This window comes from Neoarius graeffei, chromosome 15 (assembly GCF_027579695.1).
Source record: "Neoarius graeffei isolate fNeoGra1 chromosome 15, fNeoGra1.pri, whole genome shotgun sequence".
Classification (NCBI taxonomy): domain Eukaryota; kingdom Metazoa; phylum Chordata; class Actinopteri; order Siluriformes; family Ariidae; genus Neoarius; species Neoarius graeffei.
Window position 1 is genome coordinate 43,347,600 of NC_083583.1, and position 19,218 is coordinate 43,366,817.

Below are 19,218 nucleotides of genomic sequence, written 5' to 3' on the forward strand. Positions count from 1 at the left end.
CCCGAGCGAAATTTACGGTGCACACTGCGCAATCGCACATCCCATGACTGAGCTGTAGGGACAGAAGTAAACAATAGTGTTGGGTTTTTTTCCTTCTCTTCTTCTTCTTCTTCTTTTTTTTTTTAAACTGAAGAAAATTCTGCATTTTGTTTAAAAATGGACGACCAGGAAATGCAGTTGAAAGTAAAGCGAGGTAATGTGGCAAAAAATAAAAAAATAAAAGAAACCCCCTCCTATCTCCTGTTTGGCTGCGTGCCATATGATTTATACAGATGGATTTAGTTTGTTCCGGATTAATGAATGTAAACATTATTATGTACCGAACTAGGCAGTGCGAATACAGGTGGCTTATTTTGGTCCAACGTATCTGTTAGAGCTTTTAAAAAAACATCTGGCATGTCTGAAATATCTGAGTTTTGCAGCGTCGTGGGAGTTCTGTACAGAAAATAAAGTATTTGTTTTGTTTTCTCTGTGGCAGTGACGGATAAATTCGCAGAGAGCATGTATGTGTTGGCCAATGAACCGTCCATAGCGCTGTATCGCCTCCAGGAGCATGTGAGGAGGTCACTGCCTGAGCTGGTACAACATAAGGTAAGGGGCTTTTACTTCTGTTTTATTTCTAATTTAAACATCGATGTGAAGTGACTTATGAGCAGGAGGTAAGTAGGAGCATGGGTTAGCAGGTTAAACCTTCTCTGTCTTTTTGAGATAAATAAACATGAATATAGGGTGTCATTTTTGTCATCCACATCAGATTACAGATTACGTTCTGTTATCATATGTCATAAAGTGAGTTATTTTGGACTTTTCTTTTTTGAACCTGGATCCAGGGCGGCGCGGTGGTGTAGTGGTTAGCACTGTCGCCTCACAGCAAGAAGGTCCGGGTTCGAACCCCGTGGCCGGCGAGGGCCTTTCTGTGTGGAGTTTGCATGTTCTCCCCGTGTCCGCGTGGGTTTCCTCTGGGTGCTCCGGTTTCCCCCACAGTCCAAAGACATGCAGGTTAGGTTAACTGGTGACTCTAAATTGACCGTAGGTGTGAATGTGAGTGTGAATGGTTGTTTGTCTCTGTGTCAGCCCTGTGATGAGCTGGCGACTTGTCCAGGGTGTACCCCGCCTTTCGCCCGTAGTCAGCTGGGATAGGCTCCAGCTCGCCTGCGACCCTGTAGGACAGGATAAGCGGCTACAGATAATGGATGGATGGATTAACTGGATCCCTGTCCCTGTTTGTTCCCTCAGTAAAGTCTTCCTCACTTAAGTACACTGGTACCACTGCCTGGAATGAGTTAGCTAGTCACATTCAGTCTATCGAGTCTAAAGCTGCTTTCAAAAATAGGGTTAAAAGTTTTTTATTTGATCAACTTAATCAACAGTCACAAAATCCTTTTATGTCTTGGTCTCATTTGTTTTTTCTACTGTATAAATTAATTTTCTTGGTTTATGTTGTGCTTATATTTACCACGCAACTTTGTTTAGATTTATAATAATAATATTATTATTATTATTATTATTATTATTATTTTGGTATGCTATTGTTTACATAATATTATTATGTATTTACTAATTACCCCCATTTTGCCATTTGATTCTTGCCAGACCACAATGGAAATAAATGTTATACACTTTCTTGTGTTATCCGTGTATCTTAAAGTGCCTATCCTGGACCAATTTCGTTTTTTTTTTATATGAAAGTATGTCCCTTTACACACTCATCCAGAAGGGTAATTTTGCACAAGGCCATCTGTCTACAGCAGAAAAAAATAAAATAAAACATGTCTGGGAAAATCCCAAGGGAGTCTGGAGCCAGATTCGTGACGTCACCTGCAGAAGCGCCAGCAGGCTGCGTGAGCTTGCACGGTTTCAGTGCACAGCCTGTGTAGACCAAGTTTAGCAGCGAGCAATTTTGCATTGAAATATGGAATTGTCACCTGAGCGCAATGTTACTTCACCTTTGGATGAAGAATATAATGAGATGTCAGAATTGGGGCTTCATCTGTTTGGATTTGATGATGATTTCAAGTAGTGAAGACGATGGAGACAACACCGGGGATGTAAATAATACGGTCGTTTTCTCATAAACAAACCAGCGCTGACGTAGGATTCAGAAGGAGGAGTCCTGCACGTGATGTAACGAAAATCAATGTTTGCTGGGAAATCCAAATGCCAATTTTTTTCAGAGGCGGACGAAGTCGCTTTAAATGGCTTGATTTCAACTGATTTTTCTGGTATTGTGCAAGGTAAAAAAAAAAATGGCGCAAAATGTGACAGATATTTGGCCAAAGTTTAATATAAAATAGGAGAATTACATTGATCTTGCTCCTGAATTTACCCATGATATGCAGTTTAATGTACACTATATTTATGTATTTTGTGCATTATTTTACTAAATAAAATAAATCAATCAAAAATCACCTGTCCAATCAATAAAAATGCACAGAATCTTATACAGAAGTGGGACTGATTTATTTCTAGCCCAGACAATTGATTCAGTTGAACCATCCCCTTTTTAGAAATTCTAGGACACGATGTCTGTTTAAAAAAAAAAAAGGGCTGCATGGCTCCATGCCTTTATGTTCTATAGAAATGAAGCCAAAATTCCTCTCCCATGTCAAATTTGGAGCCAAATTTTATGTAGTAGGGACTTTCTGCTGCTATCTTGAGCCAGAGTCTGCGCAGTAGAGATGAGAGTTGAAGTCAGGTACACCTACACATTTGGTAGGCCTGCTCCTTTTCCCAATTCTTTGTTTGCAACCATGTGACCAAAACTGCTTGCATCATTGACCGCCACCATGTTGGAGGATATACAATCAAACAATATAACATCTGTAAACAGTGTTCCAAGCGATAACATAACTTATTCGACTTATTTTAACTCACTGGATGGCCCTTCCGGGAGAGTTACATTTAGAAGCTTGTAGTCATTTCTCAACTCTGTTTTTAAAATGGTCATTTTGACTGCTTCAAAAAATAGGTATCTAACACACTATATAACATATTTAGTTATAAAAGAGCACTCACTGGGCGAGGAGGCTGCAGTATTTGAGATAGTGGATTGACATTAATCTTGTTCGATTGACTCTGTGATCGATTGAGAAGATTCTTCAATAATTTTGCATTTCTTTCTGCACTCTGTAAGCCTAGTATTTCAAGCTACTGCTTTAGTACCATCTTTGATTTTGTTGTGGCCCATATTTTGTGTTGGAGCCCAGTCTGGATCCGTGAAATTGTAGAGATCAGCTAGATTCCCTAATGGAAAGAAAAAGTAAAATAAAAACAGCGTCATCAAAAATTATATACAGCTCTTTTTAAAACTAAATAATTGTAGAAGCCTTTGATTGTCGGCTCACACACTCGATGATCACGACTTTGTCACATTTGACAGCGGCGAGTTTCTGCACGAACAGGCTATTAAACGATCCAATATTTCTTATAGATTGCGATCTTTCATTAATAACTAGTTCGTAGCATTGATAAAATGGTCACTGCAGACTCGTGTGGTTTTTGCTTTCTCATCGCTTAGATCAGCCCAGTTTATGTTGGACAACCATTGGCGTCTACGCTCCGTGGACAACTCTCTTGTTTTTTCTTCTTGATTATTTATAATTGCTGGAATTCTAAAGAACTTATAAGTCCCCTTGTCTTGAATAGAGTCGTTCCCGCATCCAGTTACAGCACAAAGAGTCGGCATAGTGAAGAAACAGAAGGAATTCTTAAGCGTAACAACCTCTTGAGCATATCTTCTATAGTAAATGTGCACTGTGTGAGTTTGTGTATATCTGCCAACATAGCCCACTTTTGGTTCAAAGCCTCATGCATAATTAGCTATGATGTCACGTACAAACGAAGAATACCAAAGAGCATTGCCAAGGCTGTCACTCAATTCTTTCCAAAGTGTACCTACACTTTTTATGATAGAATTACATTTTTAAAACTAATTTCTGGGGAAAAATGTGCCGATATCTGCATAGGGAAAACTAACTGTTGCCATTAGACACTAGATGGAAAGACAGTTTAGATGAGAAAAATGACATGGAAAATAGGCTGTATACTGCAGCCAGCCAGCAGGGGCGCTAAACTTGTGGTGGCTTCACTTTTAGAGATGTTTTGCTGTCCATGTTGTTGACAGTCATTGTTAAGACCACTTTGGAGACTATTTGAGCAGAAGTAAGTGACTGCCCTGTACTTGATACGGCACGCCAACTCGCATCAGGACTGCTCACAATCACAGTATGAGAGCAGGATCAGTCAGTGTGTAAAACCTGACAGAGTTGCACTTACATGAGCCAGCAACCAGTTACTGATCATCACTGTTTCCATCAGTCAATCACTAAAAAACACCATTGTTTTCTGAATCTAAGGCTACATCCACACGACAACGGCAATGAGATTTTTTTTTTTTAATATCGCGTCCACATGGGCAACGGATCAGTAGAATATCAGGTACATATGGCAACGCAACGCTTGCTGAAAACGATGCAATACACATGCCACACCTCTACGTGCGCTGTAAGACGGTCCCATCGGAGACACCAGAACAATAGAAGTAGACGCATCCGCATAAACCCCTTCTTCTGTAGCATCAGCCACATAAAGTTTTGATTATTAATCAGTAGCGTAAAACGAAAGACGCAGAAAGAGGAATGAACGGGGGTAGATGGAAGCCGGTATGCCAACATTCTGATATCCACCAGAATTCTTTAATGGTTCGGAATAAATTGAATGCTACACGTTGATGGATTACTTTGTTGTTCTGCGCCCTTTTTAAGGAATGTATTGTCGGACTTAAACCAACATCTGAAGAGGTGAGATCGCTCCTTTTTTTTCCCCTATTTTTGCTGGCGGGATTGTTTTTGTTTTTGGAAAGCAGTGAAAATATTTTGTAAGCGCGTTTCATGAACCAAGTTATAGGATTTGTTGACAACTTGCATCGAGTTTGTTACACTTCTACCCGGCGTAAAGCACTGACAGTCATGTGGTTGTGACGTCATCGTAAACAAATCTGTTCTACTCATCCAGACGACTTCGCAATGGCGCTGTTGCCAGATTTTTCCACTCTGGAACCCATTCTCAAAAGATTTCGTTTTGGGGCACCCAAAACGCCGATGCCGTGTGGACACCAGGCCGAAACGATAAACAATTTTATCAGATTCACCTGAATCCGTTGCCGTGTGGACAGGGCCTCTATCTAATCACCAGGGAACTCCAGTAACCTGTGCTGTACTCCTGCCATACAAGACCATTACTTCTACACTCTTGGTTTTATGTTATTTAGCAGTTTGTGTCACTTAATTCTTTATAGACAGACATGCAGTGCTGGGAAGAACAGAGCCAAGGAGCAATATACACTGTGGAGTATGCCTGCAGGTAAGAGTTTAATCATCTAAAGATAATATAACTAGGTAAAAACAATGCATTTATGTGTAACATAATTTACCTGTTTTTATACAAGCGCCGTTAAAAGCATGGCCAACAGCAGCCTCTATTTTAAAAATATCGACGGACTGCTGAAGCAGGCAATTGCAACGAAGGAACAGATCAGCGGTGCTCAAGGACGCAGGTAGATTGTGGTTACTGTTGCTTTTTGAAATATCAGTTCACATAACATTTCACCATGACCCACCCCAGACTTAGGTTTCATAAGCATTTGCTTGCTTCTTTTCATCAAAAGTATGCAAGTTAGCTTTTTTTTAAATTAATTAATTTTATTATTATAATTTATTTATTTGTATTCTGTTGTGCCAATTATAGTGTGTGCTATGTTCAGTCCTTCTGTTACAGTATCATTTGATTTCACACTGCTTCTTATGTTTGTCTTTTTTTTTCTTTTTTTTGACAAATAATGAAGCCTTTAGGGTTGCATAATTTTCTTTTTTGATCAATGCATGCTGCTTTAGTAGTGTGAAACCTGTACCTAATCACAGTGACCCTCCACCACACGACTCTTCCACATCATCATGACGCATGGAAATCTATAAACAAGGTTAGTACTGCTGGCTCCTCAAAAATCACTTTAATTACATTAAATGAAAAGTAAGCCTACAGTGTGATCCTGAGTTAGACCAGTGGTGAATTAGTCCCGTTGTTTCTCTTTTGGAAATAAGAGTTTTATAAACGGTGTAGTCCCTTATATATATATATATATATATATATATATATATATATATATATATATATATGGCAATTTATTCATTTATTACCACAATCACAGAGTTTCTGAGCTAAAAGGAAGGGTGGGGTTTGCCACGTTTCTAAAGATAGAGAAGGGTTTCAAGGATTAGTTTTGTCAGTCACTACGTTTACATGCACATAGAGAGAATCGAATTTCTGCTGTTGCTCGACTGAAATCGAAGTTCAAAATGCCATGTATACACCTTAATTCGGCTGAAATTGAACCGAACTTGATTTCTTGGAATCGAGCTACACGACCTAGTTTATGCGATTTCTGCCGAGCTACTTTGTGCATGTATACCCTATCGAGCTAGTTGTCGAGCTACTTCCGGAAGTGACGAGGGACGAGACCACAAGCGGGAAACACAACAGCCTCGGTCGGCATGACAACGAATCATGACAACGGCATGAATCTTTTCTTTTTGTGGCATTGTTTGCACTGTTAAAATTTAGCTCACTTACTGTATCACCAAATACATCTGTACAGCTGTTGCATAGCTGTGAATTGTGTACATAAACAAGTCATTGTATTTGTGTGTGTGTATGTATATATCTCATCTCATCTCATTATCTCTAGCCGCTTTATCCTTCTACAGGGTCGCAGGCAAGCTGGAGCCTATCCCAGCTGACTACGGGCGAAAGGCGGGGTACACCCTGGACAAGTCGCCAGGTCATCACAGGGCTGACACATAGACACAGACAACCATTCACACTCACATTCACACCTACGGTCAATTTAGAGTCACCAGTTAACCTAACCTGCATGTCTTTGGACTGTGGGGGAAACCGGAGCACCCGGAGGAAACCCACGCGGACACGGGGAGAACATGCAAACTCCACACAGAAAGGCCCTCGCCAGCCCCGGGGCTCGAACCCAGGACCTTCTTGCTGTGAGGCGACAGCGCTAACCACTACACCACCGTGCCGCCGTGTGTATATATATATATATATATATATATATATATATATATATAATGTATGTGTGTATGTCCAACATCTGAAGAATGTCAATAAAAACAAAACAATTGAACTTTTTGTGTGTTTATTGACATAAGTTAAATTGTAAGCAAAAAAAAATATTTTTTTGTAAGCAAAAAATGGACTTTAGAAAAATATTATTGTGCAAAATAAGTTGTCTTACAAAACAGTGGTCTGCGCCGGACAGTTTGTAGCCATAGTCTGTTAGAGCAAGCCTAACAGCTTGAACACGGAACTGCTAGTGTTGCCAGATTGGGGGTTTTAAGTGCATTTTAGCGGATTTGAACATGTTTTGGTGTTGCCAACATGGTTTGGTTTTGGCACTATAGTGTTGCCAGATACTGCTGACGTATTCCAGCCCAAAACATGTTCAAATCCGCTAAAATGCACTTAAAACCCCCAATCTGGCAACACTAGCAGTTCCGTGTTCAAGCTGTTAGGCTTGCTCTAACAGACTATGGCTACAAACTGTCCGGCGCAGACCACTGTTTTGTAAGACAACTTATTTTGCACAAATATATTTTTTTTGCTTACAATTTAACTTATGTCTTAATAAACACACAAAAAGTTCAATTGTTTTGTTTTTATTGACATTCTTCAGATGTTGGACATATATACACACACACACACAAATACAATGACTTGTTTATGTACACAATTCACAGCTATGCAACAGCTGTACAGATGTATTTGGTGATACAGTAAGTGAGCTAAATTTTAACAGTGCAAACAATGCCACAAAAAGAAAAGATTCATGCCATTGTCATGATTCGTTGTCATGCCGACCGAGGCTGTTGTGTTTCCCGCTTGTGGTCTCGTCCCTCGTCACTTCCGGAAGTAGCTCGACAACTAGCTCGATAGGGTATACATGCACAAAGTAGCTCGGCAGAAATCGCATAAACTAGGTCGTGTAGCTCGATTCCGAGAAATCAAGTTCGGTTCAATTTCAGCCGAATTAAGGTGTATACATGGCATTTTGAACTTCGATTTCAGTCGAGCAACGGCAGAAATTCGATTCTCTCTATGTGCATGTAAACGTAGTGAGTGTTTGGATGATCCGTTTGGTTTCTGGATGGTAAACTCAAAAACGAACTCGCAACTTTAAGCAGACCTTCCAACATTTACACATTTTGTGTTCGAGATCCGCATTTTAACACTGGGGTACACTCTCCAGTTATTACTCAAAAATATGGCAAGAGCGTTTGCCTTTTTCCCTTCAATAAAATAAGGGTGACTCTGGAATGACTGACAGTTGTACAGGTGCTTTGACCTCTTCAATATTAACTGATGTCCTAGGAGCCCTGCCCCCTTCCTAATCTCATGTTACTAATCTTTTGGCCAGTCTTCTCATCGTAATTTGGTTTTCCCATTTGAAATCTGCACTGATCTAGCACGTTTGCTTTCTGTCACTGTAACTGGAGAATGTTTTGAGTTCATTAATGTGAAATAAAATCTATTAATGTATGTTTGACTTGGCTAACATTAGACAAGTATAAAGTAACAATTATTAGGAATACCACTGAATGTTTTAATCAGAGAATTGTCAAGAGAAAAAGGCTAAAGGGTTTGAATAAAAACATTAATTCGGCCTACAATGAAGTGTCAAATCTAGCACTTTATGAATAGTGTTCAGTGTGGGGAAATAAGGAATTTTAAGCAGACTGTCACAGGATAGACAAGTCTGAAATGTTGTCTGTCTGTCCAAATTTCAGCCTGTCCGAATGACGGGCCAAAGGCCCAGGATAACGCCAGGATAACGGGCCCTGGAAGCTGAAGGGCTTTAGATGCCTGGCTTCTCAGTTATTTCCAGGCACATTTTTGTGATCTTCAAAGGCCAAATTACGCAAGACATTAGTTGCTAATTACACTACAAATTGAATATAATTTACAAGAAAATATCAGAAGATTCAAGAAAAACATGCTTAAAGTTATACCCAAGAAAACATTAGCACACACAGGTCAGTTCCGTGTCTAGAAAAAAGTATGGGGGGCCAAGGATGTTCCAGTTGGTTACAACTGACTGGCACTCATACGTAGGTACTATAATAACACTCATGAAACATTGTCAGCAATGACTATTTTTTATACTGTTTATAATAAGTCTATAAGAAATTTAGTAATTAACAACGTAACTATTCTTACATAAGAGTTTAAATTTTCAGTGCGAGATTCCAAGTAACTTTGTAACAAAATGACTTTTAAAATGACTCAAAACTAGACATGGTAATATCATTTGGCATTCAGACTAAAATCTGCTGGACTAGAACTTAGAAACTAGCAGAAAAAAAATCTCATCTCATTATCTCTAGCCGCTTTATCCTGTTCTACAGGGTCACAGGCAAGCTGGAGCCTATCCCAGCTGACTACGGGCGAAAGGCGGGGTACACCCTGGACAAGTCGCCAGGTCATCACAGGGCTGACACAGACACAGACAACCATTCACACTCACACCTATGGTCAATTTAGAGTCACCAGTTAACCTAACCTGCATGTCTTTGGACTGTGGGGGAAACCGGAGCACCCGGAGGAAACCCACGCGGACACGGGGAGAACATGCAAACTCCACACAAAGGCCCTCGCCGGCCCTGGGGCTCGAACCCAGGACCTTCTTGCTGTGAGGCGACAGCGCTAACCACTACACCACCATGCCGCCCTCGCCGTTATATTTATGACTGCAAAAACAAAATAATTTCATTCAAATGGGTAGGAATTTATTCAGTTCTGATTCAGGATGCCACAATACAAGAATAAATCAATACTTTCTGAATTAAAAATTGTATAGTGTAAATGATTTCTCACTTTGTCCATTTGCTCCATTTAAAACATCATTTTCATTCATTATGAAAAGCACTGAAGGTAATGTATTTCTGTAGTGTTTATATTTCATCAGAAATGTTTGGTACTATTGGCACTTTTTATATAATAAAAAAAATTACAGGTTCTACAAAGCAACGTAAAAAGACCTATTACACTGTAGTCTTTCAAGAGAAAAGCCAAAGCATCTAACAATTATTTTTCCTAAAATAAAACAGTTTAAATCCAGTTACACTTCATCAACAGACTGTGTACGAACTGCTGAATTATTCATCATTTGTTGGTACAGAAAAGGACAGTCCAGAGAGTTAATATTAAAAAAAAAGTGAAAAAACCTACAAGCACAAACTTTATCCATTAACAATATTTACACAATTTTATAACTGTAGGATGAAGCTATACTGTTTTCATACATTAGGTCTCCTTTCTAAGTGCTTGAATAGAACTCGAATAGTGTACTTTCTAATGCATATGGTTCAATTCGCCATAACTGACAAGGATCTTATCATATCTAGTGTATCACGCCAGGCAGAAGCATGAGATCTTGTGGTGAAGCGTACAGTGACAAGTCTGTAGCAAAAATAGTAAAAGGAACAGTTCCATCTGAAAGCCTCTCACAGTAATGCTGCTCACACTAAAGTGGAGTCTTTGCCTGTGGCTTTGCGAGTCAGCATAGTTCTCATCTCGTGGTTAACGCTGTTCCAGGGCTGTATGTGTGTGTGGAGCAGGCTGGATTCAGTAGACAGGGTCCTGTGCATGCGTCCACTCCCACCATAAGCCTCTCTTTCACTGGAATGTTGTTGTTTGGGCTCTGTGTATGAGAACATATGGTTCATGCCGTCTTCACTGCGTTGTCTTGTGGTCTTTTCTCTGAGACTAAGCTCTGATGCTACTGTGCAGATGCCAGCGCTGCCCTCAGGGTCGTTCTGGTACATGGTATTGATGGGTTGGTTGTAAAAGTGTTTGGATGTGCATGCGGCCCGGATCAGCGTATGAGCCACTAAAACCAGCAGCACCAGTACACCAGACGAGAGCACACACAAGCTGGCTATTCCTGTCTCAATCTCAAAGACCAGCAGCATGTAAATGGACAAGGCTGTAAATTTACAGAGGAAATATGATTGACAGAAGAAACAAGGAAACATTTTAAAGATAATATATATTTATCTCCCTTTGACTGCTAATTTATTTGGTTTCTGCAGGAAAAGAACTGTGGATCCTGGGATAATGAGGGACACTTGTGAGAAGCAGAATTCTGGGATATGAAGTACAATTACAAGTCTATTGAATGGATTTCATTCCAAAGGTGAACCTCACTTCGTCTGAGAGGGACAGCCTCTTGAATTGCAGCTTTGGCAACTTGACAGAGCCCTGAGAGGAGTGAATGCGAATGTGAACGCTCTGCTAGGTTCTCCATTACAGTGCTTCATCAAGTGTGTGAAGGAAAGGATTATTCTCAGTCATATGTAAATATATTCAAGTAGCTTTATACTGTACTGTGCTATCGCATTATAATGGGCTACTTTTAAACTGATCTGAAAGGTTACCTAAATATTTTTGTTATTGATTTAACATTTCTTTGTAGGCTATACATGTAATTGTAGAATTAAAATTTGACCAAATGATTTTCAGTGAACGTGACTTGGAATATTATAGTTGCAGAGCTTTAGCTTGAGCACTGATGCCACTTACCACCCAGGTAAAAAGAAATCCCAATGCAAAACAAGCCGACAGCAACATGCCGAATGACCCTGCTGTCTGCCAGGAACCATTCAGCCCTGAGGGAGAAAAGAATAGAGGTTGTGTTCACAGAATACAGTGCAAAAGTTTTCACTCCAGTTGCTTCTCGGTGAAAATGGAAATTTATTACCTGTATTAAACAATTATGCTATTTTAAAAAAAAATCATGAAAGTTAAAAATAAAATGGCAGTCAAAAACATTAGGCGAAGTTAAAAAAAATAAAATCTGACAATGTTGAACCTCATCTAATCTAATCAACTAGTTGACCATTTTGTTGCTTGCAAGTGAAGAAACATTTGTGAACCTCAGTGAATTAAATATGGTTAAAATAAACTTCTCTGTTGTCTTTGAATGATCTATTCTCAGTTATAAAAATACCAAACTGTACTTTTGTTTTTGTCACTGGAGTCGTGCAGCCAAGGATGCATCTTTTGTGTCTTTAGTCTGTATCTTTTAGCTGGGAAGGTGGTGTATCTCTAAATAAAGTACTGCTTAAGGTCCAACTATCTACTGTAAATTACTTTTCAAGATCAGACCTAAAGATACAAAGATGTACGCTCAATGGTACAAATGAAGAGTACTGTTTGTTTTAAGCGTGTGTGTATATATATATATATATATATATATATATATATATATATATATTATATATATTATATATATATATATTTTTTTTTTTTGCTTTACTGTTTGTATTTTTTTTTTCCAGAAATTCATACAGTGGTGCTTGAAAGTTTGTGAACCCTTTAGAATTTTCTGTATTTCTGTATAAATTACCTAAAACATCATCAGATTTTCACACAAGTCCTCGGTAAAAGTGGATAAAGAGAACCTGATCAATCAAATGAGACAAAAAGTATTTTACTTGGTCGTTTTATTTATTGAGGGAAATGATCCAATGTTACAAATCAGTGAGTGTTAAAGGTATGTGAATCTCTAGGATTAGCAGGTCATTTGAAGGTGAAATTAGAGTCGGGTGTTTTCAGTCAGGTGTGAATGTGCACCCTGTTTGATAAAAAGAAAAGGGATCTATCAAAATCCGATCTTCACAACACATATTTATGGAAGCGTATCGTTGCGAGAACAAGAGATTTCTGAGGACCTCAGAAAGAGGACTTGTTGCTTATCAGGCTGGAAAAGGTTACAAAGCGTAACCTTACCAGCTAAATTCCTTATAAAACTGAACAATTGTACCCAAGACTGTGTTTGTTTTTTAAGCAAAAGGTCATCACACCAAATATTGACTTATTTCATTTATTACTGTTTAATATAGTGTAGCACTTTTAAATGTGGAAACAATAATATTCTCAGGTACAATTTGTGCCATAAGGAAGTGAGCTAGTTCGTTTTACTGAGCATCATACAAAACTACAGGTTTTTTTCTGGAGACTTTAACACTTCTTATTTTTTGCAGCAGCCTTAATTATGTGTTTTTTTATGCTGGGAAGCTGTTTGGACATCTAAAATATTTCTTGATAATGTACACTACTGTTCAAAAGTTTGGGGTCACCCAGACAATTTTGTGTTTTCCATGAAAAGTCACCCTTTTATTTACCACCATAAGTTGTAGAATGAATAGAAAATATAGTCAAGACATTTTTCTGGCCATTTTGAGCATTTAATCGACCCCACAAATGTGATGCTCCAGAAACCCAATCTGCTCAAAGGAAGGTCAGTTTTATAGCTTCTCTAAAGAGCTCAACTGTTTTCAGCTGTGCTAACATGATTGTACAAGGGTTTTCTAATCATCCATTAGCCTTCTGAGGCAATGAGCAAACACATTGTACCATTAGAACACTGGAGTGAGAGTTGCTGGAAATGGGCCTCTATACACCTATGGAGATATTGCGCCAAAAACCAGACATTTGCAGCTAGAATAGTCATTTAGCACATTAGCAATGTATAGAGTGGATTTCTGATTAGTTTAAAGTGATCTTCATTGAAAAGAACAGTGCTTTTCTTTCAAAAATAAGGACATTTCAAAGTGACCCCAAACTTTTGAACGGTAGTGTAGAAGTCTTAAAATAATCTATAACAAAGTTTGTACTACTACTACTACTACTACTAATAATAATAATAATAATAATGGGGTGCCTCAGATTTTTGCACAGTACTGCATATTTTTAAAGCTAGTAAATCAGTGGTCTTGTGTGTTTGGCCCCTAGGTGTGAATAGTTGGCTTGGAGGGTTTCCAGGGTGCAAAGTTTAATCCTGCAGTGGAATTTATCAGTGGCTCGTTAGCTTTGTGCTGCGAGAAATGATCTGAAATCAGTGTACTGCAGGCTAGAGTTTAAACATGAGAAAGCTGAGTGAAGGGCGCAGGACACGCGTGTACCTGTGTGTGCGTGTACCTGTGTGTGTGTGTACCTGTGTGTGTGTTCTCTCCACATCTCGGTGCTGAAGTGTGCGTGCAGCAGGCAGGTAATGGCCGAGCTGGAGTTGAGGGTGAGAGAGAGCGCAGAAAGCACGGCGGAGAGCAGCTTTAAGACGCTCCACATCTCCCCCGGCACGGCCGATCCAGACTCCTTCACCACGACATTCAGCTGGAAAATCAAACTCACCGACATCAGCGACATGATCGCGGACAAAACCCCCAACAGCGCCAGGACGAGGAGAGCACGAGCTGGGCTGGAGCTCATCACCCTGTGGTCTGGAACACAGTGGGATGGAAGTGAGCTGGTTATCAGTGCAACTTTTTCGCCCTGTGTTTTACCCTGTTCAGGAATAAACCCCCTTCTCTCTCTCCGAGTACTCACACCGAGTATGCGATGTCTCATAAATACCCGGATTTTAAAAAAAAATGCTGAAAGAATGAACTTTTCGGTCGCATCCCCCCCTCCCCCCAACAGCGCAACTAATCTTCGGCTCGAACAAAACGAACACACAAGTCCACACCACTACTAACCCCTTCACCACCTACTGGACCCAAACACTGTATCACACACGACACAAACTACTTTATTTCGGTTACTAAGTTTAGTTTCAGATGTAGCAGGAAACCAACATGGCACTCAGGCGGGATTATTACCCCAGCAGGTGCAGACTGAAGTAACCCCTAAACCCGAGCCAGGACAAGAACAAAAAGTCAATTCATGCTGTGTTTCAGTGGTGTAAAGTGCAAGATACCAGTTTTCCTTCTTGAAGATGCCACTCGAACACATCCCCTGCAGCCTTCCAGCCCGCGAGCTCCTGCATGGGTCCGAGTTCGGGTTTCGTCAGTGCACCGTGGGGTGTGTTCAAGAGGTTTGGGTTTAAAAAAAAAAAAAAGATGGCGTGAGAAAACTTTTTTTTTGTATCATCAAGGATAAAAAGTGTATTTTGCTTTACTGAAGAAAAAAAAATGTGCGGAGCCCCGAAAGTCCTGAGAAGTGATATATATTTTTCTCTCTTGTGCACACTTGAAATCAAACCCTACTGTTTGCTGTATGAGTTTACTCTGGAAAAGAAAGAGAACTCTGAAAGTCGGGCTCGTAGAAAAACTCGAGATTACGTCATTACGACATTGTGGTGACATTCCATCTCATCTCATTATCTCTCATTATCTGTAGCCGCTTTATCCTGTTCTACAGGGTCGCAGGCAAGCTGGAGCCTATCCCAGCTGACTACGGGCGAAAGGCGGGGTACACCCTGGACAAGTCGCCAGGTCATCACAGGGCTGACACATAGACACAGACAACCATTCACACTCACATTCACACCTACGGTCAATTTAGAGTCACCAGTTAACCTAACCTGCATGTCTTTGGACTGTGGGGGAAACCGGAGCACCCGGAGGAAACCCACGCGGACACGGGGAGAACATGCAAACTCCGCACAGAAAGGCCCTCGCCGGCTCGAACCCGGACCTTCTTGCTGTGAGGCGACGGCGCTAACCACTACATCACCGTAAAGGCGGCTTTACAAATGCGACATTTGTGTTTCTGGATGATACTACTTTATGAGTAGTGATGAAGTGTATATATTTCCTTTTCTTTCCTTTTCTGGCAGTGAAGTTTGGGGAATTTTTACACTATATGGCCAAAAGTTTGTGGACACCTGACCATCACACCAATAAAAGAAAAAGAAAGCACAACTTTATTCATCACACACTTGTGAAATTTCCTTTCTGCATTTAACTCATCTGAAGCAGTGAACACACACAAGCAATGAGTTCGGTGCCTCACTCAAGGGCACCTCAGCCCAAGACCGTCCCATATTAACCTAACCTGCATGTCTTTAGACTGTGGGGGAAACTGGAGCACCCGGAGGAAACCCACGCAGACATGGGGAGAACATGCAAACTCCACACAGAAAGGCCCTCGCCAGCCACTGGGTTCGAACCCAGAACCTTCTTGCTGTGAGGCGACCGTGCTAACCACTACACCACCGTGCCACCTGCTTGTACGTTTCTGAACATGCCATTCCAGATTTAGCGCCTTTGCCATTATACTAACCTCGACTCTTCTTGGAAGGCTTTCCACTACATTTTGGAGTGTAACTGACTGTGAAGCCATGGCCTAATGGTTAGAGAAGCAGTGTTGGGCCCAAAGGTCATTGGCTCAATTTCCTGGACCAGCAGGAATGGCTGAAGTACCCTTGAGCAAGGCATCTAACCTAACTGCTCCCCAGGCTGCTGTGGGTATGTTATACATTGCTCTGGATAACAGCATTTGCCAAATGCAATGTAATGTAAGGAAATGTCCATTCAGCCACAAGAGCATTATTGAGGTCAGGCACTGATGTTGAGTGAGGAGGCCTGGTGCACAGTCAGTTCAGGCCAGAGCTCTATAGAGCTCTAGAGCAGTCTCTATAGAGACCACACAGGTTCTTCCACACCAAACTTGGCAAACCATCTCTCCATAGAGTTTGCTTTGTGCACAGGGGCATTGTCATGCTTGTAACAGTTTGGGGAAAAAGTACATATACGGTAGGTGTGATGGTCGGGTGTCCACGTACTTTTGGCCATATGGCGAACTTTAAAAAAAAAAAACTCGTATCATAAGCATTTCTGAATAAGTATGTCAGAAGGTTTTTCTTTTTCTTCACTCATCCATTGTGTCCTGGGTTGGGTCCCTTTCCTAAGGTTTCTTGGCGAAATAAGTACAGCCGGCTAGCCACTCCTCTGCTGCACTATTTTTGGTCACTGACAATTTAGTGTAGCCAGTTAGCCTAACTACATGTCTTTGGACTGTGGGGGAAACCGGAGCACCCAGAGGAAACCCATGCAGACACAGGGAGAATTTGCAAACTCCACATAGAAAGGCCCTTGACGACCACTGGGCTCGAAGACAGAACCTTCAGAAGATTACAGTGTCGTGATATAGGTAAGATACATATATATTACATTTTATAACATGCTACCATATGCTTGAGCATCTGTATTATTATTACTATATGCTATATAATCTAATGAAAAGTCATGGTTACTTTAACAACAAACTATACAGAGAAAATGCATATGACATTGCAGTGCAAATTTTGCAAAGACTACACTGTATTTTTTAAATACAAGCGCATTCCAAAACCTAAAGTATATTTCTGGATATATGGTCTGCAGTTATGTATTTGATATACACATTACATACAGTATGCACTATGCAAAAGCCTTTTTTCCACAGCAAGTCAGCCAAGCCAAAAACTAAGTCTTCATTATTTCTGACAAACATAGCTTGCAGAATCAGTCAGACAGTGGGTTTTAATGCTTCACCTTGATGGTGGGAACTTGCAGACTACCTTTGCACTATTCGGAGAAAGACAGACCTGATACTAAAAAAAAGTATATACAATGAAGAATCGCTCGAACATATGCATACTGGCCAGAGAAGCTATTTCTGAATTCAACAGGCCTACCACATGCGCAAAAACTTCAAAGCCACTGATGTTGTCAAAAGCAGAAGTGAGAAGTTTCAGGAAAACAAAAAAAAGTGCATTTTCCAAAGGTTCCCTCACTCTGTGTGAGGCCTCATGCAACTGTAATTTCTTTATGTAGTGCCAAACAAACGGTTGCAAAGAGTCACTGCAGAAGTCTAATCCATCAGTAGGCCATCATGGAGGAGCAGTTACAGTTCATATACTAGTGCATCTCAAAAAATTAGAATACCATGAAAAAGTTCCTTTTTTCATAATTTAATTCAAAAAGGTAAACTTTCAAATATTCTATATTCATTACATGTAAAGTGAAATATTTAAAGCCTTTTTTGTTTTAATTTTGATGATTATGGCTTATAGCTCATGAAAATCAGAAATCTAGTATCTCAAATTATTAGAATATTCCCTAAGATCAATCAAAAAAAGGATTTACAATACAGAAATGTCCAACTTCTGAAAAGTATATTCATTTATACACTCAATACTTGGTTGGGGCTCCTTTACCATGAATTACTGTCTCAATGCGGTGTGGCATGGAGGTGATCAGTCTGTGGCACTGCTGAGGTGTTATTGAAGCCCAGGTTGCTTTGATAGCGGCCTTCAGCGCATCGGTATTTTTGAGTCGAGTGTTTCTCATCTTCCTCTTGACAATATCCCATAGATTCTCTATGGGGTTCAGGTCAGGCAAGTTGGCTGGCCAATCAAACACAGTAATATCATGGTCAGCAAACCATTTGGTAGTAGTTTTGGCACTGTGGGCAGGTGCTAAGTCCTGCTGGAAAAGGAAATCAGCATCTCCAAAAAGCTCGTCAGCAGATGGAAGCATGAAGTGCTCTAAAATCTCCTGGTAGATGGCTGTGTTGACTTTGGACTTGATAAAATACAGTAGACCAACACCAGCAGATGGCATGGCACCCCTAATCATCACAGACTGTGGAAACTTCACACTGGGCTTCAAACACCTTCGATTCTGTGCCTCTCCACTCTTCCTCCAGACTCTAGAACTGTGATTTCCAAATTAAATGCAAAATGTACTTTCATATGAAAAGAGGACTTTGGACCACTGAGCAACAGTCCATTTCTTTCTCTCCTTAGCCCAGATAAGACACTTCTGACATTGTCTCTGGCTCAGGAATAGCCTGATATTAGGAATGCGAAAGTTGTATCCCCTTTCTTGAAGATGTCTGTTCGTGATGGGTCTTGATACACTGACACCAGCCTCAGTCCACTCCTTGTGAAGCTCTCCCAAGTTCTTGAATCAACTTTTCTTGACAATCCTCTCAAGACTGCGGCCATCCCTGTTGCTTGTGCACCTTTTCCAGCCACCCTTTTCAGCAATGACCTTTTGTGGCTTACCCTCCTTGTGGAGGGCATCAGTGATCATCTTCTGGACAACAGTCAAGTCAGCAGTCTTCCTCATGATTGTGGTTGTGTGTACTGAACTAGACCGAGAAATACACTGTGTTCATACTGTTTTACTCAAACTCGAAATGAAATATTCTAATATTTTGAGATGTTTTTTTATATGTTTTTGTACTGTATGCCATACTGATTAAAATTAAAATAGAAAAATGCTTGAAACATTTTAGTTTATGTGTAATGAATCTGTAATATATAACATTTTCACTTTCTTAAATAACTGATGGAAAATATTGAACTTTTTCACAATATTC

At 40.2% G+C, this 19,218-nt stretch overlaps 2 protein-coding genes across 5 annotated transcripts; one reads left to right on the plus strand and one right to left on the minus strand.

Moving 5' to 3' along the window:
- The first annotated feature begins 8 nt into the window (after positions 1-8).
- On the plus strand, positions 9-12,201 carry borcs8 (BLOC-1 related complex subunit 8). Of its 4 annotated transcripts, none has more exons than XM_060941374.1 (6): positions 9-193; positions 479-591; positions 5,297-5,361; positions 5,447-5,554; positions 5,919-5,977; positions 11,160-12,201. In XM_060941374.1, the coding sequence occupies exons 1-5, from the start codon at positions 157-159 to the stop codon at positions 5,953-5,955; spliced, it is 360 nt and encodes a 119-aa protein (XP_060797357.1). In that variant the 5' UTR covers positions 9-156; the 3' UTR covers positions 5,956-5,977; positions 11,160-12,201. The 4 variants fall into 4 exon arrangements, with proteins under 4 accessions (XP_060797357.1, XP_060797359.1, XP_060797358.1 ...); XM_060941373.1 differs by having other exon boundaries at positions 11-193; positions 5,892-5,977; XM_060941376.1 differs by lacking the exon at positions 5,919-5,977.
- Positions 9,857-14,467, minus strand: tmem221 (transmembrane protein 221). The gene is made up of 3 exons (XM_060941377.1): positions 14,066-14,467; positions 11,650-11,735; positions 9,857-11,053 (listed from the first exon to the last, which is right to left on the minus strand). Exons 1-3 carry the CDS (start codon positions 14,335-14,337, stop codon positions 10,587-10,589), a joined length of 825 nt encoding a protein of 274 aa, XP_060797360.1. The 5' UTR covers positions 14,338-14,467; the 3' UTR covers positions 9,857-10,586.
- Between the last annotated feature and the right edge of the window lie 4,751 nt (positions 14,468-19,218).

What these genes read in the sequence shown, in the direction of transcription:
- borcs8 (XM_060941376.1), top strand. Translation starts at nt 157, where the DNA reads ATGGACGACCAGGAAATGCAGTTGAAAGTAAAGCGAG. An exon ending in GCAGTTGAAAGTAAAGCGAG is followed by an intron (nt 194 to 478) that starts GTAATGTGGCAA and finishes TCTCTGTGGCAG; the next exon opens with TGACGGATAAATTCGCAGAG. An exon ending in ACTGTGGAGTATGCCTGCAG is followed by an intron (nt 5,362 to 5,446) that starts GTAAGAGTTTAA and finishes TTTTTATACAAG; the next exon opens with CGCCGTTAAAAGCATGGCCA.
- tmem221 (XM_060941377.1), bottom strand. Translation starts at nt 14,337, where the DNA reads ATGAGCTCCAGCCCAGCTCGTGCTCTCCTCGTCCTGGCGCTGTTGGGG. An exon ending in TGGAGAGAACACACACACAG is followed by an intron (nt 11,736 to 14,065) that starts GTACACACACAC and finishes TTTCTCCCTCAG; the next exon opens with GGCTGAATGGTTCCTGGCAG. An exon ending in GATTTCTTTTTACCTGGGTG is followed by an intron (nt 11,054 to 11,649) that starts GTAAGTGGCATC and finishes GTAAATTTACAG; the next exon opens with CCTTGTCCATTTACATGCTG.